General features: G+C 33.5%; 2 protein-coding genes across 13 annotated transcripts in view; both read right to left on the bottom strand.

Annotated features, from left to right (window-relative positions):
- Nucleotides 1-8,116, bottom strand: part of LOC142351575 (phospholipid-transporting ATPase IF-like) — a 104,382-nt gene extending 96,266 nt beyond the window's left edge. For 5 of the 12 annotated variants that reach the window (XM_075403680.1, XM_075403682.1, XM_075403684.1 and 2 more), the window contains exon 1: nt 7,846-8,113. The gene's annotated coding sequence lies outside the window, so the exon portion shown is untranslated. Of the gene's footprint in view, nt 1-3,795; nt 3,815-7,841 lie in introns of those variants that run through there. The other 7 variants (XM_075403679.1, XM_075403678.1, XM_075403672.1 and 4 more) reach the window with 5 other exon arrangements.
- LOC142351577 (nudC domain-containing protein 3-like) lies at nt 1,630-26,183 on the bottom strand. The gene is made up of 6 exons (XM_075403686.1): nt 26,159-26,183; nt 18,210-18,519; nt 17,561-17,722; nt 14,018-14,517; nt 9,301-9,433; nt 1,630-1,964 (listed from the first exon to the last, which is right to left on the bottom strand). The coding sequence occupies exons 2-6, from the start codon at nt 18,430-18,432 to the stop codon at nt 1,849-1,851; spliced, it is 1,134 nt and encodes a 377-aa protein (XP_075259801.1). The 5' UTR covers nt 18,433-18,519; nt 26,159-26,183; the 3' UTR covers nt 1,630-1,848.

The following is a 26,183-nucleotide window of genomic DNA, read 5'->3' as shown; positions in this document are numbered from 1 at the left end:
GTTAGCAACAGACTCAATTTCTAAATGCTGCAATTCAGAGCTCACAAAAATCAAGAAGTCAAGCCTAAAAATGACACTATAATTGTCAAGTCCCTCAAACCAAAAACGATTCTAGAAAAACAGTTCACAAGTTTAAACTCGATGGCAAAAAGGCAAACGTCAAGCTTCGGAAAAACCTTACTATGTTGAAATGAGCATTAAAAACTTTACTTAGAGATCGAAGAAAAAAATGAAAGGCAGGTTTGGCAGGTCTTAATTCGATAAGGTCTTAGAAATTATAGTTGAAAAGGATAATCTCAACCATGTAGCATTAACCATCTATTTTCACATGTTCTTGTTCTCATGCCCCCCCCCCCCAAGTTATATAACCAAACAACGCATACTTATCAAAATGGGGAATCATTAATTGAAAAAATTATGATAGTCAGTAGCAATCGAAAACCTAGAATTGCGGTCTTTATGTTTCAAAACCGGGTCACAATTTAATTTCAATTGAAAACTATTTAATCTATTCAATGGAACTTTTTTCATAGTTCATAAAAATTGATTATACATTAAAAAATTGTAAAAAAAACTGTTAACGAGATTTGGGCAAATGCAAATCTTGTTTGCACCAGAATGAACATTTATTCCGAGCTGCAGATTTTGTTCCATTGATTAGGTTTGAGTATGGCAAAATTTATAGATTGCTCAATAAAGTAACAATAAAGTAACAACTCCGGAGGTTGTGAAACACCTGGTAAAACCATAAAACTATTAATATTAATTATCAACAGGTAATTTTTTCAATTATAATTTTTCAAAAATAAATTCTCAATAGAAAGCACAATTAGCAACCGGATAACAAAAAATTTGAAAGCTCGCACAGATGGCAAAATTGGGGAATCGATAATACCAACCTCGAAAATTAATTTGCGTTTCAATACAAGAAAAACAAACCTTGTCATGAAAGATTCACGTTTTGCTTCACATTATTAAAATAGATACTAGGAAATGTCTTGAGAAAATCTGACAAATGATTTCTTCAAAAGTTTTAAACAAAAAAATATCTAGCAATCATGTGGAGAATACATTTCCAGTTGTAAGTATCTAAACATGAAAAACATAAGACGTCTAAGTTTGTAAAGACTAAACTCTCTGAAATGTAGAAACCAAACAAAAACTAAGAACGATGTTCAGCTCCTCTTGAAATAGAGAACAATACACAAAAAGGGTATGAATGATTTAAACATTACAAAACTGACTTGTATGTTTCGCCTATATACGCAGTTAGTAGCGACATAACGGCTGTTTCTCTTTCAAGTAATAGTCAAACCAACTTAGACCGCTATGATGCTTCAAAGAATAAACAGTTTAAGTAATGCTTCAGACCAACAGTTCTTCAGAAAAAGTTTAATATTTCGAATTTCTTCAGGAAAAGCGTTTAAATTTCGTCTTTTTGACTCAAACTTTTCAAGTTCATTTATACCGTACCTGAAATTCGAGATTGAATAAATTCTCAAGTTTTTTTTTATTTTAGATCAATTTGCAACTTTCAGAAAAGAAAAAAATGAAGTTTAAGAGTTGGAAGCGTTTACCAACATAAGTTCAAAAATACAATTTGACTCCACATTTCGTAAAACTTTTGGATGTAAGCTTAATTTTAATTTCAACTTAGTTTAAATTGCAACTTTCAAATCCTGAAAAATAAAATAAAAAGTGTTGAGTTTTTGAACAAAAGCACGTGAAAACAAATGGACTGCACTATTCGAATAATACAAGCTTTGGATGTTCAATTAGCCAAGTGCTTCTTGAGCAGAAATAAAAGCAAACAACAATTGGTATCACAGATTACGTCACTGTTTTCCATTAGCTGAATTTGACAGAGTTTGGGTCAAATGGGGTATTAGCGAAGGGACTGCCACTAGCATTCCATGCTTTCTTCAGCAATTCCTGGTTCTGTCGCTCTTTCACTGTCGGAAGACCTAAGATGTGGACGGATGAAACACGACAGATTCAAGAACCTATCTTACAAGATTGATTTCACAACAGTTAACTCACAAACTTTTGTTTCTGCCTTAAAATAGTCTAGAACAAAAGCTATTAATCAAATCATGCAAACTATGAAGTAAAATCACAAAAAGTAAAATTGAAACTTCAGCTTCAACACGCATATGTTTCCAGACTGCTTTGCGACAGAAACCAAAAAGTGTGAATTTACTATTATCAAATCAATCTTGTAAGCTAGCAATCAACAATAATGCTGTTCTGCTACAATTACGCAGAAACAAAACAATTTCATTCGAATTTATGAAAATATCACTTTTTTCTTTAAAAAAGATCAATAAATAGCTTACAATGAAAAACACTTTAAAATGATGGAGATTCTTCGATATGTAAAAAATATGGATTTTGAAGTTAATTTTCATTTTATTAAAGCTGAATACTAAATGAAAACTTTTTCCTTTACAAAAGTAGTTTTTTCCGCAACTCGCTACAAAAGTTAAACATACAACTTGGAAACTTCTACGCATACCTTAATTGCTATCTAAAAAACTAGTTGATTGATTGTCTTCTGTGATTTCACAAATTTTCCAAACCGGATTTCCATTCACAAAAAAAATTAATCAAACAAAACTTGCTTTTGACATTTTTGTTGCTGCAATAGGTATGCGCCATCTTGCAAAAACAAACTTCAGGTTAACTTTTGCTACAATCGTATGGGAATGAAAAGCAAATCAGTGACGTCACACAGATGATTTTTATAATCTTTAAACACCCGTTATTCTTTCAAAGATGCAAGTACCCGTTGTTCTTTCTATTTCTTCCAGAATTACGAAGCAAAAAGTCAATATAAGAAAACGATCTAGATAACAAGAAATAATAGAAAAAATACCAGTGCTAAAACAGTATAATTCAGCGAAATTTATATTGAAGTTTATACTATCGATAACCTATAGGATGTCAGTTATATGGCAGCCAGAAGTGCGTTCTGGTTTCAGTACTTCAAAGGAGCTGCAATTATGATTTTGACTGAAAATGCTTGAGACTTAATTTTGAGTGTCAAGAAAAATTATCCAATTCCGTTTAACCCAATGCCATTTTACCACATGCCAACTTTAATTTATCCTATTATTAAAGTTACCGGAACGACTATTTAGCCGACTATATAATAAATGGCTCGTCGAACTTGATATGAAACTATCACAATCGGACATTAGATAACTGAACAAAAAATCAAAGAGTATTGGGCAAGTTGGCATTGGGTAAAATGGCATTGGGAAAATTGTCACGTAACCTAATTTTGATACCAGTTTGGTTGATTTGAGAGCTTTATACCAATCAAAATTTTCACTTTTTTACTTTTAAATTCATTTGTGATCAATGATCAATTATTCCAATAAAATATGAGTTGCACCACACTTTCTAAATCTGAAGATGTTCAGAAGAGTAATAAAACTAAGGCCTAACGTTTGTGTTAAGCATCAAAATGATTGATTATATTGTACAATGTGACTTTGTTCCAACCTCATTCGCATTCCACAACTTTTCAATAATTTCAAAAAAGGTAAGCGTTTTGTAATTTTCAATGTAGCTTCCGAAGCTTAGAGAATAAAAAAGTTGAATTAAATTTGATCATGGGCCAGAAAAATTATGCTGCGAGCGCATTAAATAGTCGTTTTCTATTCAATTGAAGTTGCATAGATTATAAGAACTAAGCAAAACTACTGAAGTATAAATATGCTATTTACTGAAAAGCGAAAAAGGACGGCTTTTGCCTTCCAAGATTTGCAATTAATTTAAGCTGTACATTACTTTGATTTTTCAAATCAGCTAGTAAGGAAAACCTTTGAAATAAGATCACTCAAATAATAAAAAGTAAAAAAAAGAATGGTTTATTTAATTGAACTTCTTCAGCTTCTGCAACTACAGAAAACAACAAGTAAATAACCAATTGTAAGGCGAAAAATGCATCAAACAACTATTTCAAGTATAATGAATGACTCGCAATAAGCTGCCATATAAAACGATTTTAGCAAAAATAAGCATTAAATTTTCACACTACCGGTTATTGAGTTGACAATACGTCTAATAACTTCTCATAATTGCAACGACCACCAATAATTACCACCAGTAGTTGAATAAAAAATTGACGCGTTTGAACGAATGCTGAAAGGCTTCAAGTCAATTCTGTTTATAAATCAATACAGTCACAAAAGGTGAATTCGAGACACGTCCAGAGATTATGTTACACACAGAATGTATACAATTCAAAAAATTCAAAAAGTAATTCAAAACTTCTTTTATACTTGAAAACGTCACACAACAATAAAAACTATCGGCTAAAATGAAGACCAAATGTTAATGGTAAGCTGTAAAAAATGACACATTTAGAATATACATACTGTATCTCAAATCAGAACTGTTAAAAATATATTATTACAAACAACGAAAAAAAATAGAAGAAGCTAAAGTGCTTATTAGAATTCAGCAACACGCGGTATAATTATAGCAACACGCGGTATAATTATAGCAAAGTGTCAACACGTGAATAAATTATTTGCTTTGAAATATCGGCAGTGACGACAGCCGCTTTGTTTAGGTAAATAGGATGACTAACATTGACAATTTTACACATGCTACAAAAAAGAACAAAAAAACACAAATTATTGAGTAAAGAATATCGATGTTGTGACGTGTTTTTTCTAAGTTATAATAGTAAATGTTATAGCGTTTATAAAAACCGAGCATTTTCAAAGATTTTGACGGCATATGATTCTTAACTACAATGACTTTCAATATATACTTTGACACTTATACACGAAACTGTAATAAAGCTATCGAGCACAAAATCCAAAGGAATCAATTAAAACTGACAGTGACTTTCGCTATATTGAAAGCACTTAAACAGATAAAATCAGCATCAATTTTTAATTGTTTCATAATTTTCAAGAAAAAACTCTTGTACTAAACAGACTCAAGCTTCATATTAAGAGTCCCATGTTCGTGAACCTATTTTGCATGAAGAAACGATGTAAACTTAAGCTCATCGATAACTCACAATGGTTACGAAGGGAAAACGAAAGCACATGAAAAATCAACCTAAATTGAACTTGAAACAACGCCATAGATCCAACCTTAATTATTCTCCAACTCGTTGCGACCTCGATTTTTTAATGCAATTTTCAAACCTAAAACAAGTTAACATTACTTATTAAAAGGCAGTTGTTAAGGCCTAAACTAAAAATTTGATGAAATTCAAACGTAAAACAATAAAAAAAACAAAAAAAATCATTGCTTATCAATTCCAAACACAGCCAGCAAAAAACCTGAAAAAAGCCGCCATTTACCCACTTGACGAACATTGGGGTTGAAATAGAAAAAAGCAAGAGATAGAAATTAAAATAATATTTCTATGTGTCAAAACTTTTCATTTGGTGTACAAATTCTGCATATTCGGTTAGATTCTAAAATTACACTCAATTCGGCTTCTAAACTGCAAGCTATTTCAGCATAATACTGATGCCAGCTAGCATTGGTTCTAAAGATCTTTGATGAACTAATGCACTCTGACTTAATGACAGGGCTTTTTATACTTATCCTTTTTATAATTCAAAGAATTTGAATTGTATTGGGGCGCTGTCTTTTTTTAAAGATCTGTTCACACATTTTCATGATTTTTTAAGTCAAATTGGAGTGGTGATTTTGATCACGGCGAAACAGGAACTGGAACGAAAAAGCAAGTGGTTTTGCGGCGTGAATTTTTTGCTCTAATTTTAAAGTACAGTGAGAAAATGGTGTTTGAACAAAAATTCGCTTTCTCGCTAGTGGTTTTTTTGTTCACATGCGGCAATTTCACTTTGATTTTTACTGTTTTGTCGATTTTTTTTATCGGATTTTTTTCTAAATGGTTTTCCGAATCCACTCATAGCCCGTCCTAGGTCTAGTTTTTGTTTAGTCAGTGAAAATTCTTTGAGTTGTACGTCAGGACTTGTCCTGCTATTTTTCTTTTTTATTTGTTTCTTTTGACTTTGACTGTATTCACTACTTTGCGTGAAAGCATTTAAAATTCATTTAGCTGAAACATAGAGTGATGCAAGTCAGAATTCAAACGTGAGAATCGTGACTTATGTAAAACGAAAAACGTGATCAAAAGGTAAAGCGAATTAAAAACATAGAAGGACAAGTCCTGACGTATAATTCAAAGAATTTTCATTGACTAAACAAAAGAGTAGACCTACAACGTACTATGAGTCAATTGGGAAAACCATTTCCAAAAAAATCAGATCAAGAAAATTAAAAAAACGGAAAATCAATGTTGAAATTGCCATATGTGAACAAAAATTTTTTGTTCAAAAACCGTTTTCTCTACTTTAAAACTAGAGTGAAAAAAATTTCACGCCACAAAACCACTCGCCGTTTCATTCAAATTCCTATTTCGGCATGACCCAAATCACTACTCTAATTTGACTTCAAAATCATGAAAATGTGTGCACAGATCATAAAAAAAAAGACAGCGTCCCAATACAATTCAAACTCTTTGAATTGTAAAAAGGAGAGCGCCTAAATAATAACCGTTGAGAGGCTGACGGCGGTTATAAATAAAAATTGCTTAATTTAATTACTGCCATGCTTGGCAGAAATTTCTGTTTCTATGGCAAAAGTTTTGCTGGCACGGCGCACTTGAATATCTGATCTCAGTTGAATATCTGATCTAAGAAAAAAATTAAGCAGCAAATCTAAACAGATTTAGCCCAAAGTCTCTATAAAAATACCACTCAATTAGAAGTAAGCTGCTTCGTACTCATTGTGTAGAAAATTTTCAAAAAAGATCATTAAAACTCCGCACATAATAACGGAAACCATTCTCAGCTTTATTTCGAAATACTCGAGACATCTTTTTAATATCAGTGAGCAGTGCTGAGCAAATTCGATTACGTGTGAGAGTGACAATACAAAAAGTCAATTTTGAAAAAAAACGCGAAAACCTAACATACTTTAAAAAGAGACGAAATAGCAGAAAGGCGCATTTAATTAGATAAATTGTTAGAAAATCGCCATGAAAGGTACTTGTTTGAGCAAAGTGATCTCATGTTGGGTTTTGATGGTTTAATATCAAGTCCGATGAGCCACTGAGGCATAATAGTGGACTGCAATAACAACATCATTAATTTTCAATCGTTACAATTTCTTTTGCTAGTAAATAATCAAATTCAATTTCTCAAAAGCTCATTTATGTTAGGCGGAAAATGTTGCTGACCCATTTTGAGAAATTTTAATTGGCAGTGAAACACATCCTATATTTTAGCTTAAAGTTTCCAATAAATCTCCAGCACTCTTTCAATTCGCCCCATATAACGTCGACTCTCTTAGACGTCAGAGCGTATTCCCCCGAAGGACCTATGGCCGAAAAATTGTATTCTTTCAACATCGTGAAAAGTGCAAACAAAAATTGTAAGTAATAAGTACAAAAATCGTTGATAAATGCAATAGGTTATTGCCACAAATGCAGATTTTCTCGGTAGATTATGAACCTCCATAATTGCTACATAAATTTGGTATAAAGTTTTTATAAAATATAATGGGTAGTCTCATCCCTTATCCTATATATGCTAGTTAAATTTTTAAAAGTTCACTGAGGAAAGCAAACAGTCAAAGATTTGAAATAGTAATCAAAGAAAACAAACTACCAACGCCACGTAGTTTTGGCACGTATTGTACACAATAACATTTTGCAAAAAACTAAAGCCAACTAAAAGTTGGTTGCTGAAGTAACAAAAGTTCAAACATTAGGATTTCAAAAAGGTCGCTTTACTAACATATGGTAAAAATAATTTAAACAAAATTGTACAGATGCTAACTAACTATGCTGAGACTTAATAAACAAACTTTGAATAAACTAAACCAGTTCTAAAATAATAGGCAAAATGGGGAAAACGGCTTCAGTGCTGTTCTTTATTGGTCAAATAAGTAAGGAAAATTGGGGAAATTAAAGTAACACATACATTTTATTCTGGATCTGCAGTAAAAAACAAATAGTAACAGCACGTTCAATTGCTAAAACAAGCAACGCTCTCTGTCTTGTATTAAACGAATAAAAATAAAAATGAAAAACGCATACTAGTAGTTTTATGTATAAAAAACATGTGGATATTTTGAGTGTATGTACGTACAATTTGCGTGAAAGCCAGCGTGAAAAAGCAAAACGCGTGATTTTATAGATTAATAATGAATCAAATATATCAAGCTGTAAAAAAATCTTGCTCAAACGCTGCGAAAAAACGTAAGGAATTAATTTTTTCAATGCCAGAGCTGGCAATGGAAAAAAAAGTGAGAGATTTGATAATAACTGGATTGGATATGAACAAGTGGAGCATGGCAAACGTCTATTATGACGTGTTTATGTAGAAAATAATTCCAAAACTGCTGAAAAACGTCACTATGAGTAAATCGATTTTCACGCGCACACAGACCGCACTTTATTGACTTCGTTCACTTTTGAAACAAACAAAACGTCGGAACGGAATTTTGTAAACAGACGTCGGAACAGACATCAAAAGAAGACATTCAAATTATGATTACAGAAATGGGAACACTTATGCAAAAAATAAACTTACAAGTAGGTTTTAGAAGTTCACTTTACGATGATTATCTACAAGCATGAAATATATTTTTTAATAAGATATTATGCAATTAAAATAAATGATAAATTGACACAGAACACAGATTCCCAAAAAGTTCTATTTTGGATGGTCTTCGAAACCATCGTTTCACTGTTTTTAGGAAACAAAATTTGAAGAAAAAAAACTTGTTTTCATAGGCAAATGTGAATAAACTAATGATTGTTCTTCTTTATTTTCCATTTGATATTCTTCGTACAGCCTAATGAAAACCAAGCCTATCCATGGTGAAAGTAAACAGATATATTAAATGTAACTTTCTATATGTGAGGTTTGCCGATATTTTCAAAACTTTCAACTCTTTCAACTAATTTTCAACTCATACCGAATCAACTACTATAATTATAAATTGTTCTCGCGTAGAATGGACATTTCTTGAAAAACACTAATGGTAAAAAATCTACTCAACAAGTCATCAAAAGGTCCCAGGGGTCCCAGTCACTTGATAACCAGTATCAGTACTATGATCAGTGGTGTTAATTAGTCTCATATCATAGAAGGGAAAATAGGGGGAATATCAAAACATAATTCTATATTTTGAGAAATCTGCCGAGTTTTGTTTAATAAAACAGAACAGTTCCATGTTGTCCACAAAAAAACTGTCCCTAAAACTAGATAGAAATAGCTTTGCAGTGCTCACCCTTTAGTTTGCAGAGCTGGTCGTACTTGAGCTGGTCAATGGTGGCCTTCTCTCCATCCGGGAGGTCTTGCAAGTTGATAGTGGTGTCTAGTTTACTCATGTCCAAGTCACACTCGTCACTGTTCAGCAATAACTACAAAAGAGAAAAACGGGTTCTCGCATTAGTATTTGAAGTCAGATTTTGCATCATAATACAGCAATTCTTAGACTATCAGATACCATAGAATTCGTGCAAAATTTGTTTTAGCAGGTTGCAAGGAAAATCTTTTTGGTTACAAAAATGGAATAAGAAATTTAAGTTTAAATGTTACATTGAAATATATGATACTGCCTTTGCTCCATCAGTTCATCCTGTCTGTATTTCATATCTGACAGAATACGAAAAAATCGAAAATACAGGATGATAGTGATTGTTTTTCGGGCAAGATCGTCTTTTCATCCTAAAAAAAACGGAGGAAAACTATTAAAATCACCCGGTCCAAAAATCATAATCTAGGCAGAACGCTATTTTTCGCTGGTCGGCAGGCCGACAAAATTTCTATCCACAATAAAAGACTACAAATGTTTACAATAAAATTCTCGAAATGCAGAGGCTTTACACGTATGAAATTTAAAGAAAAAACCACGACTCCTCATAAGAACTTTTGTTAAATAACAAGAAATTAAAATCAGAATAGCTGAATATTTCATGTTGAGACAAAGCTCTGCTGTTTTGAACGGTTTTTGTGAAAAATTTTAGCCTGGAAGCTAAATCAACAAAAAAATTTTTGCCTTCAAATCTTTCAAAAATAATGGAGAACTTGAATTCGCGGGTACTTGAAAAATCTAGGACTATACTTTGAAGCATTAACCAAATTAAATATCCAAAATAATTGCTCAAGAAGGCAAGTCGCAACGTTACTTGAAAAACTTTAGAAAGACCACAGCAACAATTATGGAAAAATGAAAAAGAATTTAAGCGAATAGAAATGGAAAATATGTCTTAAGTAGCAATTAACAGCTTTGAAAAACTACAAGTAATTGAAATACATACGTCGACAAAATTTGCAAACATGTTACAGACGTTTCCACCGTATTTTACCACTTCAAGACTTTAGTAACTCTGGGACAAAATAAAGCTGTGCTTCCAGAATTGCGCAGGAAACTTATCGCTCAGACGAGTGAAATCTAACGTGATCAGCATATCGCTGTGAAAAAAAGCAACTAAAATTTTGATTATGGTAGTGCTACTCGCCTCTCACTATATAAAATGTACCTTACAAGTAAATATAAACCTCAGTATCGAGATGAAACTTTGTCATTTTGACAAATAAAGGAAAATGTATGCAGAAATTAGAAGTACGCATAGTTGGACGGATTCAATGAAAATCCAAAGTAAAATTAACATTTTACTGTCCAATGAGAAAAGTGAGTATCAATTTTGTTTCCGAAAGCAAGCCAAAGGGAAGATGCGCTCATATTTGTCACAAACGACGTTTTCAATAAGTATAAAAAGCTCTTGATTTCATAAAGGTATCGTTTCCAAATTACTTTAAGAATCCGATGTGGGAAAACGCAAAACGCAGGCTGGGTTTACAAGCTCGTTTCAAAATTGAAGAATCACGAAAACCTCAAACATCAAAAAGATATACTTAGTTTAAAAATAACTAAACAACCTTTAAACATCTAAAATTGATCAAAAAGAAACCAAACCAGCTAAAGTCAAATGAATTGCTCTCTAAAGATGGACAGGGTTTCTATTCTATTGAAGCCTATCTCTTCAATCAGAAAAAATCAGGGTTCAACTGAAAAGGATATTAAGCTTAATAAGGGACTGAAAAGGATATTACGCTAAATAAAGAAAGCTGTGCTTCCAAAGTTGCGTAGGAAACTTATCGCTCAGACCAGTGAAATCTACCGTGATCAGCATATCGCTGTAAAAACATAGCAACTAAAATTTTGATTATGATTGTGCTATTCACTTCTCAGCATATAAAATGTACCATACAAGTATATATAAAAACCTCAGCATCGAGAAGAACGATAGCTAATTTAACGATAGTCATTTATTACTACAAATATGCACTGAAGTTCAGGAAAGCAATCATTTTGTTGCCAAAAATATCGGTATTGGTTAATCTAAAAAATTTGGCTTCAACTGACAGGTTATACTATTAAGCACTTTTTATGGGCTAATAAAACAAAGTTTTTAACCTGTTTGGATTAATTTAATAGCTCTCCACTCGTTCGGCGAGATACAAGTTAACAAAAGACTAAACCGCTAGTCTTCACCTGACTTTTATCGGGAAAGGGTATATGGAGTGGGACCGCAAAAAACAATTAGTTGTTCATAATATTACATCTGCATCGCTCTACATCAACAACGGGTATGGGATAATCGAAAACTTTTCTGATACTGAGAAAAACTCCCGAATACAAAAGTATCTGGGGACTGAAAAACGTATGAAAAATTAAAGAGATTATTTTAACCGACTAGCAATATCGCTCTGTTAAAACAAAAAAATACTAACCACAATTTTGATCTCAAGGGGCACTAGATTTTACTAGCAACCATTTCAAACAGCGCATATATTTGTTGGACTTCAAATAATTGAAGGGACAAATTGTAAAGTTTAACCCAAAAAGATAGTACCAAGCGCATTTGATTCCAAGAAACAAAAATGTTGAAATGAATAAAGCTAAGCTTAGCTGAGAGAATCAATATATTGTTCATGCTGCACGATATTCGATACTATCATTCCCATCGACAACTTTAAATGCTTTTACGATTGAAATACCTCTGGAAACATGAATTCAGAGAATACTGCTGAATAGGTGAGCAAAATTCTCTAAACTAGAGCAACAATTTTATGACAACAAAAACAATGCTGAAACAAAAAGAGTAAGCAGAAGAGGATTATAACTCTCAAAAATAAATTGGCTGGATTGATGTAATTTCTCAGATATCACTCTAGGTTGAAACAAGTTGAAAACCTAGCCACAATTTTGATCAGAACGGGCACAAAATTACTGGCACCCATTTCATACCGCACATACGTTTGTTAGTCTTGAAACACTTGAAGGGATAAATTTTTGATTTACAAAAGGGCTGACAATGAATCAGAGTGCCACTAAGTTAGAAAGTTCATTAAAACACACCAACAAAGTTGAAGCAGAACAGATAGCATCAAAGATTACAATTAGAATGAAGAATTTTAATCACGACTGACCTGTAAACAAAAAGCATGATGTATGACACAAGAAGCAAGTTCGTGAATTTTATATTTTGCGACATTAATCAGGGTGAAATTCTTATTGCCTCGCCGAATTAGAGACAAGCTCATAAAAATTTTCAAACAGGATTCTCATTAATTTTGCAATTCATGAAAAGTAATAAACATTCTTCCTGCTATAACACTAGACTTCAATTGAAACGAAAGAAAGGACAGAAAAAAATAAAAGAAAACCACAAGGCTGACCTAATCAGAAAACGAGCAAAAAAATTTAAATGCAACCAACCCAAAAGTAGCTTCTTTAGGTCTGAGAATCTCCTGCTACACCCTCCAACTTACTTGATCAATTTATTAAAAAAATATTTTTAAGACAATTATAAGAAAAATTCAAAGATCAATTAGTAAAATTTAAATCATTTTAAAAACAGCGTAAAATTTCAAGGAATGTAATTTCCCCGGGTAAGTTTTGCACTTACAATACCGCTAGAATCCAGTAAACGCTACTAGTTCCACAGTCTTCCCTGGTCTCACTGTTAACTTTTTAAACGCGCGTAGCAACGAAAATATCAAAATTAAGTTTGAAAACTCGTTAAAGTTGAGTAGCAAATATTGCGACAATTTAAAAAGACGAAACGAGATTTGAGTCGTTGTGAAATATTGCGACAATTTAAAAAGACGAAACGAGATTTGAGTCGTTGTGAAAAATTTGAGTCGTTGTGAAACGTTGACTATCGTGGAACAGATTCTGCATTCAAGTCAACCAGGATTGAATTTTTAGAATATTAAAATAGTCAGTTTCAAGCGACGCAAAGTATTAAAATTCTAATGAGATGAAAGTACAGCAGTTTTCCTTTTTTCAAAATTTTTCGTTTAATTGACGATATTTGTAATTTTGTTTTAGAGAGTAGTTCGTTCCTAAAAATCAAATACGTCAACGAAAAAGTCAATTAGACACTTTGCTTTAACTGTTAAAGGAAACTTTTCAAGTCGTAACTACTGAGCTAAAATAATTCTCTGAATTATCAAACGATTAGGGTAATAATTTGCTAGAAAACAAATTCGGTGAAGTTTTCAATAATAGAAATAATCAAAGTTTGACCGAAAGCTATCAGCATTAATAATATTTTCATAAATTTTCAATAATTGCATAAAAAAGTTCTGAGCAATTCGATTACTGCATATTCTGCCCCGTATAAATGTAGCTTTCGCAAAATTGATGAACACCAATTTACATACGCAAACGGTTTAGCCGAGAAAACAATTTTGTTTAGGAAAATAGGAGCGCCAGCAGATTATTGCAACAATTGATTGATTATCTTATTTATTGAGGATAATCTAACTTCTGCAACGTTATGTGGCCAAAAGATATCTGCCACCATTAAATTCTCTTCACTAAAAACAAAAATAATTATTTAACAACACAATTTGTAAGTTGGGTTGGGGGGCATAAAAAATACTACTGGTGCCAGAATAGATCCAAATTAATTATACTTGAAAAAACTGACCCGTTTCCACCATATTCCTTGCGCCTTTTCCAGGAACACATTTAAGACATGTTGCTTTGAATCGAAGTTCCAGTAACTGCTCGAAGCGTCCACTTTGCTGAAAAACTCGCCAGCCAGCAAACTCTCAAACACATTATCCCCACTTTCCTGATCCTTTCCAAGAGTTTTAACACCCAAACTGTTGGGTAAAATATTAACTTGTATCTGCTTGCGATTTGTGATTGACATTGGCAGGTTGATTTTCACTTCTATATCTTCTTGTGATTGAGACCATTTATATAAAGCGGTTTCTGACCCATTATAAGTTTCGCTGTCTTGAGGGGGAACTTCAGGTGCGTTTGAGTCTGGCGCCCTTTCATTGGGTTTCTCTCGACTAGAGCTTGCACTGTTAGATTCGGTTGGAGTTTCTTTCGACAAAGATTCCATTGTAGATGGCGGAGTTGGTAATTGTGTGCAATTTGTTTCTTCAGGTAGAGCAGAACTTGTTGAAGGAATGGAACCTAAAACGTGTCTCACATCTTTGTCTTCACAAAAATCGCTGGAAGAAACCGGAATCGACAAAAAAGGAACTATCAGCATATTAAAAAAACTTGACCGCAATTTTTTTTAACCAGATTTTTTATAAATTGGCTCAATTAATTAGAACTTGAAAAATAATAGCCGATCAAATAAACATAGCAGGACAAGTCCTGACCTACAATTCAAAGAATTTTCATTGACTAAACAGAAAAACTAGACCTAGAATGGACTATGAGTGAATTGAGAAAACCAATTTTAAAAAAATCAGATAAAAAAAATAAGAAAACAAAATCAATGTCAAAATGCCGTATGTGAACAAAAAAACCATTAGCGAGAAATGAAAATTTAATTCAAACAAAAAACTAGGACTAGAATGAGCTGTGAATGGATTGGGAAAACCATTTAGAAAAAAATCCGATCCAAAAAATCGAAAAAAACCAGTAAAAATCAGAGTGAAATTGCCGCATGTGAATATAAAACCACTACCGAAAAAACGAATTTTTGTTCAAACACCGTTTTCCCACTCTACTTTAAAATTAGAGCGAAAAAAATCACGCCGCAAAACCACCCGCTTTTTCGCTCTATTTACTGTTTCGGCGTGACCAAAATCACTGCTCCAATTTGACTTCAAAAATCATGAAAATGTGTGAACAGATCTTAAAAAAACATAGCCGGAAGAATTCCGGAAACGACTCGAAGTGGAAATCCATTTAAATACCCTCCAACTACTCATCAGACAAAATGTGCCTCCACTAATTTAGGATTATCTTAAAACAAAACCTTAATACAAAAAAGTAAAAAAAAGAATCAAATCTATTAAATATGATTAAAAAAATCTGATCAAATTTTGTCATAACTTGAGATCCCGAATAAACTATCTCTGCCAAAAAATACTTAGTCAACATATCTAGCACCTACTAAAACTACTCATGAGAATTTTTACGAACACTTGAAGCCAAATCATGAAAAAAAACAAGCTCTTACAAACAACTTTGACTAAAAAACTGGAAAAAGTATAAATTTTTTAATATTACAAAAGCACCTAAATCCAAAAAAATACTAGCCAATAGGGTAACCAAATGCTCGCAAAACAATAGGCAAGCCATATTAGGCTAAGAAACTTAGTCCTAGAATAAAGTCTAAATTAGTCTAAAGTCCAGAAAAAAAACGAAAAACTGCAAAAAATTAAGAACAAAATTTCCAATTTTTGCCATTTTTCGGCATATTTTTCAACAAAAAACTTTATATCAACAAAACTGTAGCCACTTGTAAACTAAAAATTGCTCAAGTAATAGGGGGCTTTTCAGTGCCCATTTGAGGCAGTAAAACAAAACAAAAGTTAAAAGATGGCAAAAATTAGCCCAAAAATCATCAAAATACATTAAAAAACCACCGAATTAGCATAAAATTCAAATAAATTTCAAGAAACCTTCAAACCACTACCAAAACTAGCCTAAAATTAAAATAAAATCATAACCAAACCTCTTTACCAAAAAAAATTAAAAAAAACTGCTTTAAAATGCCGCACGTGAACAAAAAATTTCACTCGCTTGCAAAATTTTTTTTCACATCTCAATTTCTCGCTCTCTAGAAAACAGCGATATGAACAAAAACCCATTCTCTTTTCGCTCTACTTTTGATTATGTTCAGCAACAAAAATCACTCCAAATTTTTCAAGTGCTTCTTTTCCCGCTTCAAAATTCACTCCAATGAAATTGATTAAAAAAAGGACTTCTCCAATACTCCTCTTCGAGTCGAAAAAAGACAGCGCCCCAATACAATTCAATTCTTTGAATTGTAATAACACTCTCATTCGAAAGAATCAACAACTTTTACACGCCATTTCTCTTTCACGGTTAAGAAAACATGTGAATTAGACACTGAACATAATAAAAATATTCTTAATAAAAAACAACTGTTTCATTGAAATACAGTTTCATACTTCTCAAGTTATTTTAGTAATCCGTATGCTGACGAACCATATAATCAGCGCAAACTGTAAAACTTACAATAAAAGGCAGAAAAACAACAGACGGAGGAAACAAAAGAAAACTAGAGAAAATTAGCGAAGCTGGAACCCGACTTCAAAACGTCACTAAAACTAAGTTTAAAGTTGTTGTAAAGTATAACCTACTGAGAAAAAATCAGGTGCAGTTGATTCAAAGTAACAAAAAATGTTGAAATGAACCAACCTAAGTGTAGCTGAGAGTATCAATATATTGTTCAGGTTGTAAGATATCTGATGCTAATTTTCCCATCTCCAAATTCAAGTGCTTTTACGATTAAGATACTTCCGAAAAGCCCAACTCATAAACCTCTTCTGCTTAGCTCTGCTATTTTCAGAATTGTTTTGCTTGCTCTAATCACAGTTCAGCAAGCAGTGAAGATATTTATCTACGCCGGAACGGCAGGGCTTTTTCGATCTGGAGCACAATGTTTGTAGCGGTTATGCAGAATACACTAGCCCAGCAAGAAAAATTGACGCTTGCTGTATGGAGCGAAGATGGTAAAAAGTCACACTTACTAATAAAATTGAAGGCAAAATGGGAAGAAAAACAAAACTAAGGAGAGTTGTCAATCAAAACCAAAAGTTTTTCACAAAATTTAGTAAACTTCGTTTTTTAAAAAGGAAACCAAAAAATACACAAAAATTAATAATCAGAAAAGAGCTAGAAAAAGAATGTAACAAATATTCTAAGCTCAAATTTCAGCTTCTTACAATTGAGCAGACGCATAAAAGCACAAATAGATAACCTTCACTTTGGTTAACGGATCAACTTCACTAATTTTTACACAATTTATCATGTAATTGGGCATTTTCTCGTATGTAACTTTTCCTCAAACAAATCGTAAGATAATACGAGCAAACTTTAAACAATGTGATTCTCACATGCGGAGTTTCCTATTTCATGTGCACTCCATAAAATTTTTGAAGAATAATTTGAAAATGAAAAAAGAAAAATGAAAGTTTCCTCAGCCTATTAACACATTTTCATTGGAAGAAGAAAGTTTTGAACGACGAACCTGAAGGTTCTTTATCATCAGATGACGTTGATTGCAGATTCTTTGTTGCGTCGCTGCTTTCACATGTAGTGATTTCGACCTCCTCAATTGCGGCTGGAATGCATTCGCTCTGGATCGGTGGGAACGGGTGCTCATTTTCCGTAGCTGAGTTTCTCGCGCTTTCTAAAAAATTATATTCATATTTGAACGAAATACTGATCATTCAAAGAGAACAAAAGCCATAGAAAATTGAACCAAAGATTTTGAACTTAATGTGGATAGAAATTGAACTCAAAATCGATAGCGCAGTCATCTATGTCAATTTCATTTGTTGCAGAACTTTCTCAAGAAGGTGAACAGTTATATCACGTCAGAAAAATAAATGACTACAAAACGGTGGCAGCAATATAGTAGACACATTTGCCTTCATCAAATGCTTTTACGCAACCCAGCATAACGACCAAGAAAGCAACCGTTAACAGTACTTTTTTCTCAATAATGTGAAACAGGGCGTTGCTGAAACATGTCTGTTTATGTCAGTAAGTCTATAAAACTAGCTGTAGTGACCCGTTAATTTTCATAAATCGCCAGAAATCATGGACCGCAAAATAAATGTACGGAGCCAGGAAACTTGAAGTGTAAATTCAACACAATGACCTTACTATCATACCTATTGATTGAAACTGATTCTTCTGGAACATTCTGAAACTCCTCAAAACTAGCTTTTCTGCCACTCCCTGTTTGAATCCCAGACCCCCTTTGGAGGGATATTCACTCACTACGTAGAAATCGGTCCTCCTGCTCAGAAAGTGGAACACCATTTCTAGGAATTTGTCAATCGAAGGTCCTGACTTGTTGAGTACAAATGCAAGTGCATTGTCAACGTCGTCCATTGCGAAATATTGAGCCGAATAAATTCTATAAATTAAAAAGTCTATCGCTAAAACTTCTATATATTAATTATTACCATTCAGATATCTGGAAAAAGTTACAATGTTGAGAAAAACTTAAGATAAACCAATTTTATTTCAGGCATTTTTTTTTTGCTTTCTATCAGCTCAAATTGAATTTGATACCCGCATCTATAGTCGAATATTACTTTGTTAGTGACTACGCAAGAGGGAATTCATTTTTCAGTAAAATAAAAACCTTATTTTAAACCGATAGATGACGAATCTGTTTAGGTTGGTATACAACGGAAATGAGTCAAAACACAGGTCGATAAATTGAATAACTGGGGCTACTGGACGTACAAATTGCAAAAAATGCCAACTAGCCGACGGTTTTCATCAAGGTGAAGTAGCAAAGGCAGAAATCAGAACTGAATAATTTTAAAGTTTCATCAGAAACCTCGACTAAATTACGTTTGTGACTGATCATTTGCTCAATTGAAATTTAAAGGAAGTGGATGAAAAGGGGTAGTTATCGGCTAATTTGTTTGTCGGCGTATTGACCGACTAGGAGAAAGTACCAAGCCATCAAACAGAATTTTTTTAAAAAAGAAAACCTAACAACCCAATAAAAAGCAACAATTCCAACAAAGCATTTTAAAAAACTTAGATGGAAAATAACTTTTGCAATAAAAAATTATATTAACAAGAGCAGGTAAGTAAAATGCAAAATCCACGCAATTAATTACACGTCTAAATTAGTTTGCAAAATAGAACTCTAAGCATCTGGAAATGATTACACATATATATATATATATATATATATATATATATATATATTATATATATATATAAGAACTTCCAGCAAAATAACTCAATTGTCCATAAAAATGAAAAGTGCCAGAAAAGAATTGAAAAATTCAAAACACAGACTTAAAAAAAAGCTGTGATAGCTTTACAAACTTTCAGTATCCAATCATAGAGATTAATGAGGTGAAAATATAAGCACACGAAAATTTCCGCCACGGTTTTTGAAGGTTGAAAGATAAAGTTTTACAATCTTTCAAAACAAGGAGAAAAACAAACCAACTAAATAATCGAGGGTGTGCATCCAGACTCCAACTTTTACCCCATCTGACGGGCCACAATTCTTGGCAGCATTCTGCAAAAACTACTCTATATCGCACAGCTAGTTGTCTCTAATTGAATGAAATTTTTTATGCAAATTAATTTGATTTTTAGAAAACAAATAGGAATTGTGGAAGCTGTTAGCACTCAAGTGGACACAATTAGAAAATCGCGTCATTCAACATATCACCAGCAGAATGTCTCCCTTCTTCTGGGTTTACTAAGAACGTTCTAAACTACTGATAGGTGAAAACTTTTGTGAAAGTGAATAGACAAAGACTCAGGACTCCAATTATTTGAACTATGCATTCTTATTCGAGATACCGCAAACAGTTCGTTTTCTCTGGGAGAACTAAATCAGAATTAGCAGAAAAGAAGTAAGGGTGACTCAAGCATCACTTTTGGGACTGTTTTTTAAATCTTCTCAGTGATTTGAAATCTAATCATATTAACCCTAATATGATTTCTAATGCAAATGATATTGCTATATGAACAAAGTTTGATAATCTAATATTCCGGATAAACATCAAAAACATTGGCAAAAACAGAAAACGATGGCTATTAATAAACTTACCTTGAACATTGCTAAAATCACGTCATACAAATCAGAAATTCGTATAACCAAAATCAGGTGCCAAATAAATAATCAAACAACTTATATAACCAAACAATTTTTCACGATATGGGTAGCGCAAATATTTTGAATTATGTGAGGTTAGAATTATAAAAGAGACACCTAAACGTCGCAAAACACGCAAAACGCGTTGGAAATAACAGTTTTAGATTGTTTTTTAAACAGCGAAAAATGCTCACTTGCGAACAACTGATTTTAGCACCTATGTTAAACCGGTTAAACGCTACAACAATCTCAATCAACTGCAAAACTGTTAGGTTGCAGATGGTCGCATGGGTCGCTATGGTACAGAGCTAGATTCAAAAATCTGAAGAAGAAGAAGAAGATTTATTTATCCATCTCATACGTATTAACAATGCACTAGCACAATCAACGATATTTACAGATGGAAGGGACAAACAAAGAGTCACTGTGAACTCCTTTTCAGTTTGCCCAGGCGATAGATCAAGAATTCAAGAAGTAAATTTTACACAGCGTATATAGTACAGACGGAAAATTATTAATTAACAACAAATATTACTAAATTAGCAGCAACCTGGTATAATGCTAGAATCATTGAATCAAGCTCAGCAGCAATTTTAACACCTTCACATTCTTAGTATCAAAATGGTAAGTAACGAAAGGATAAACTTAATGATTAGAGTAGATTGACTTCCTTAATCTTTTAAAACCATTTGAGTCATAAGTTAAAATGCGCAACATGACCCCAGCATAACGACATCGTCAGCATTCCTAAAACGTCTAGCAAATGCATCGTCAGCATTCTTAAAACCTTTACATGCTTAGTATCAAAAGGTTAAAAGAGGAAGGGATAAACTAAAAGATTGGTGTAATTTACCTTACTTAATCTATTATAAACAAGAAAAAAATAAAAAAAAATGAATTAAAACTTAAAACGGGCAGCACAATACCCAGATAAAAGCTCTTGAAACCACGTCACAGCAGGGGAACTAGTCTTTCGCGCCAATAAAAACAAAACATTTGGCGCTTTGGGTGTATTTGGGACCAGAAGTAAAAACCACTGTGCAGGGAAGACATCTCTATGAGCTGCTTTGGGCCCCAGGCAGTGATCAACTACTTCGTGTCCCAAAAAAAGCGATCAATACTTAAGTAATTAACTGGTCCGATGCCTGTTGATCTCCGAGAAGAGCTCCTGCTAAGTCATACAAACTAAATACGAATTTAGATAGTTCATTGTTACAGACGAGGTACGAATTTTTGAGGTGATGTCAAAGGTCTGTTACTTTCTGGACAGAATTTAGATCAAGATCAGATGGAATTATGCCTATTGTTTTTAACTTATTGTACAATTTAGAGGCCCGTAATTTTATTGAGAAGCGCTCAACTTTGTTTCGACACTTTGGTTGAGCTATTAGATTTGATTTTGACAATCTCGTTGTGACTTTTGAATAGTTATAGGAAAACATGTCATTACAAAAAGATTCACTGTGGAGTCCATTCAAAGCTCTTAAAACAAATTTGAGTAACTCATAAAGGTGCAATTCGTAAACTGAAAGAATTGAGTGATTGACGAAAATATCTTCACATGTATCGCTTTTCCTTCTGAAGTAGATGAACTTCAAGATCTTTTTTTGCTAAGTGAAGATAGGTAGCAGTGATGTATAACTGCAACATGCATAAACAAGGACACCGTATTGAATAATGGGATTGATGCACGTTTTGTAGTAATCAATTAATAGAGCCCTAGGAACAAAATGTCTCAGTTTCGACACAAGACCGGACTGTTTGCTTAATTTTTCTCTTACGGATTGTATATGACTAAGGAAGAATAATTTCGAGTCAATGGTAACACCTAGATATTTACATACTGGTTTATTTTCAATGAAAGCAGAGTTTAGAGAGAATCTTTGCTCCGAATCGCTTGTCTTTTTATTATTTCGTATATTCATTTGAATTGTTTTTGATACATTCACTACTAATTTATTGGAATTTAGCCAATCGTTAACTTTTTTAATATCTTCCTCGATATCCACGCAGTGTAGTCCAATTGCAGAAAGGTTTGTATCATCTGCAAAAAGTATAGCTTCTAAGTGTCTGCAAACTAGAGGCATGTCGTTTACATATATAATAAACAGTAGAGGACCTAATATTGAGCCTTGTGGAACAACGCAAACAATCTCTTCCCATCCAGATGACACATTATTTAACTTTACTCGCTGTATTCGGCCTTTTAAATAAGATTTGAACCAATTAAGAGAGTTACCTCTTATTCCATAGTTTTCCAATTTACGGATGAGTAGGTTATGATCAATCGTGTCAAAAGCCTTACTAAGATCAAGAAAAAAAGTTCTTACTTCGTTTGTGGTTCTGTTGAATCTTACCTTCTCAGTGAACTCAACTAGAGCATCAACCGTGCAGTGTTTAGTCCGAAATCCGAATTGCTTACAGTATAGTAACGAAAATTTTTCTAGGTAGGAATAAACGCGCTTGTAAACAACTTTTTCATAGATTTTGCTCCACACATTTAGTAATGATATTGGTCGGTAGTTATTTTCGTCAAGTTTAGACCCGCTTTTATGCATTGGTATAACTTTTCCTTTTTTAAGTTCTATAGGAAACTCACCTTTGTTCATCGACAAATTTAGAAAAGTCAGATACCTAGCTGTCACAGGTGCCGAGACTTTGACTAGGACATTACTTATATCGTCACCACCGCTTCAGAACTTATTTTCCAGATTATTGATTATTTCAGCAACTTCACGCTCTTTTGCTTGAAAGAGGAACATAGATTGTTGCGCTTTGGGGACCAGACATACAAATTCTCCATTGAGATGTTTACTTATCTTAGAACCAATATTGGCAAAGAATTTATTAAAGACCGCAGCATTATCCCGCAATGAAGGATTTTCAACGTTATTCCTGCATGACTCGAGTATTGGTATTTTTTGCTTTCATTTTTTTTTACCAGTGAGCTCATTTAGCATATTGTATATTTGTCGTTTATCCCTTTTAAAAGATGTGAACTTATTCTTGTAGTACATGGCTTTTGTTAGTCTAAAATTCTTTTCAAATTGCAATCTCGCGTCTTTGAATTTTTCTTTAGCACTAAAATTCGACTTATCTTTCATCCAGTCTTCATGTGCTTTGTTCCTTTTCGTCCTTAAATTTTTATGTTTATTATTGAACCAATTGGGCAGGTTTTTGTTTTTATTTGTTGATTGTGTCAATGGCGCGTAAACATTTACAACCGACAAGAAAGCCTTATTGAAGACATCAAAAGCTATAGACGCATCAGGGGCTAAAACTATATCCGTTTCTACCTTGGATAATTCCGTTTTCAAGTCAACCTGAAAAATCTCCCTCAGATTTTTATTTTTCAGAAATCTCGTATCTCTAAAACGGACAAGGTCTGCAGTTTTTTCGCCATAAATTTTCCATTTTAAAATAATCAGGTAGTGGTCAGAAAAACTTTGTAGCTCCAGTACGGCCCAATGTGGTTGTTTGACATTATGATAAATGAAATGATCAAGACAGGTGGATGAGTCTCCCACAACACGTGTTGGTCTTTCTGGAGCTAGTTCGAATCTGTTTGCGGTTATTAGATTTTTGTAATCTCTGGTCAACTGGTTATTTTCCAGCGTATTTATGTTTATGTCACCACATATAACCGTTGGACATGCAGAGTAGCACTGTGTTTCAAGGAACTTTTCGAGTTTAGATGAAAAGTCTTTCTTATTAGCTCTAGGTTTATTATAAATAACAATCAGATTAACTTTTCTGTTATGTATTCTAATTTCAGCAAAAATGGACTCTTCGAATGGACTTTCACAAACTTTGACTAAATTACAAGAGTTTCTTAGTAGAATCATGACACCTCCACCTTTAACCGTATTTCTATTTTTAACCGCTATCTGGGTATAACCATTTATCGAGTAACTATTTATGTTGTCATCATTTGACAACCAGGTTTCACTTAGACATAGGATATCAGGCTGAGCATCCAAAAACAAGTGATTCTATTTCCGCATAGTGTTTCCTAATGGATCTCACGTTCAAATGAAGAATTGTTGCATCAAACTGCTCATCCACATCTACAAAATTTACAATTTGTTTATTTAGTTTGTCATAGTCAGAACCCAACATCGATCCGAAAGGGCTGATTCATTTGACTTTGGTTATTGGCTTGCCGTCCCGAAAAAGGCGTTCTTTTGAAACAACGCATTACATCTTCAATGTTGTAGCTGAGATCTACACCCCCTTCGTATAATCCGTTTATTTTATATACAAGGCAATCTGGTTTCCATTCGTAAAAAATTGCACCCTCTCTGGTCCAAGTTGCGTTGATTCGAATATCACTTCGCATCAAATTGACAAAAGCCAATCGTTCTCTGCTAATATCTTCGTAGATTTTGGCACTCAGGTTGGATGGAATGATCTTCTTCTTGAGCATAGCAATTTTAGTTGACCTACGAATAAATTTAACAATGACGGGCTTGATATGACCTTTCGATGGCAGTCTATGTGCTATTGAAATATTTCCTCCAACTTGACTCCGATTTCAGATGCTAAGTTGACCACCGCTTTGCTGGTCTCCTCGTATGTTTCCTTCCCTGCGGATTGCTCTGGTAGCCCGAGTATCTGAATGTTGTCTCGTCGGTTATACGTTTGGAGGAACTCTGTCTCAGATAGTGCTTTTAGTTCTATCTTCCGTCGCTCAAAGTTGCTGTAATCTTCTAGCTCTGCTCTGAGGGTTTTGAACTTATCTTCGACAATAGCATTTATGGTTTCACTTAATTCTTTTTTCAATTTTTGGACAATGGTCGGTATCAGGTCTTCTAATGCTTTCTGGATGCCAGCTTCTATTGAACTATTTACACGGTTTTCATTCGACAGTTCTTCGGGACTCAGGGACACACGGGAGCGTTTGTTGTCTCCTTTATTAAGAGGTGTCTGGCCTCTAAACTTTAGTTGGGGGAACTCAGTATTATCACATTCTTCTGTAATGGTAAAACACTCCTCTGAATTGTCAACTGTCTCATTATTTTCTTGCATTTTTGACTGCGTGAAGGACTATTGATATGAAGATGCGCAGATAATGGCTACAGTGCTACAGTATATAAAGATTAATGACAAAATGCTATAAAGTAATATGAAATAAATTAAAGTGGAATCCTCTTTGCAAACAAGCTCCCAGATCGCTCCAAGTAAAGAAAAACTCAAAAGCTACCGGGAAGACTGCTTACAAAAAGGTAAAGAAAAAAAGCACCTTGACTGCACAAACAATATACAACACTTGCAACTGACACTTTATTTACAGATCATCTGCCTTTTCTGATTGGTCCCGCGGTTGCTGAGCCAGTTTTCGTAACTTCTGTTTCTGTTTGATGCTCTTTGACTTTCTTTTTCTGGCCTTAGATCGCTTCTTCAGAGTTAGTTTCCTAAGGTTACTCTCGTGTGCCAAGATGATATTTACAAAATTGATTTCAATATTTACGTCAGGGTGGACTTTTTGAATTTCTTGGACAAACCACGGAGATTTCTGTTTTCTCTTTGACAAAAGATGTTTCTGAACTGAAATAACAAGAGAAATCCTGTGTTCACAGAGCTTATCGAATAATTGGGGCGTGCCGAAACGTCTATTGTATAGTATGGCTTTAATGTTTTGTCGGAAAATCTTTAATGTTGCTATCAGCTCATCAGTGCTCTGTGGGGTGTTGTTGTTGGTTCTGTGCGGGGTGATTGAGTTACTCAAGATATCGTGCCAAATAATCAGATCTGTTCTTCCATTTAGGCTTCCATGACTCAGAAGATGTTGCAGGCTTTTCAATTTAGAAATACAATTGTTGAAGCTCAATCCGGGTCGCGCGAATATGTTTCCTTCTAAAGATTTCCGCTGCCAACTCGGTAAAAAATTGACGGCTTTATACAAACAACTCGCTCCAACAATGAGAACCATAAAGAATTTAGATGTTTACTTTCATGCCTCCCTGGCTCATCTCTGAAACTATTTAATAAGTTTATCACAACAATT

This window comes from Convolutriloba macropyga, chromosome 13 (genome assembly GCF_964194025.1).
Source record: "Convolutriloba macropyga chromosome 13, txConMacr16.3, whole genome shotgun sequence".
In the NCBI taxonomy this organism is placed as follows: Eukaryota; Metazoa; Xenacoelomorpha; order Acoela; family Convolutidae; genus Convolutriloba; species Convolutriloba macropyga.
The sequence above is the reverse complement of the archived record's forward strand: the minus strand, read 5'-3'. Positions and strand labels throughout refer to the sequence as shown.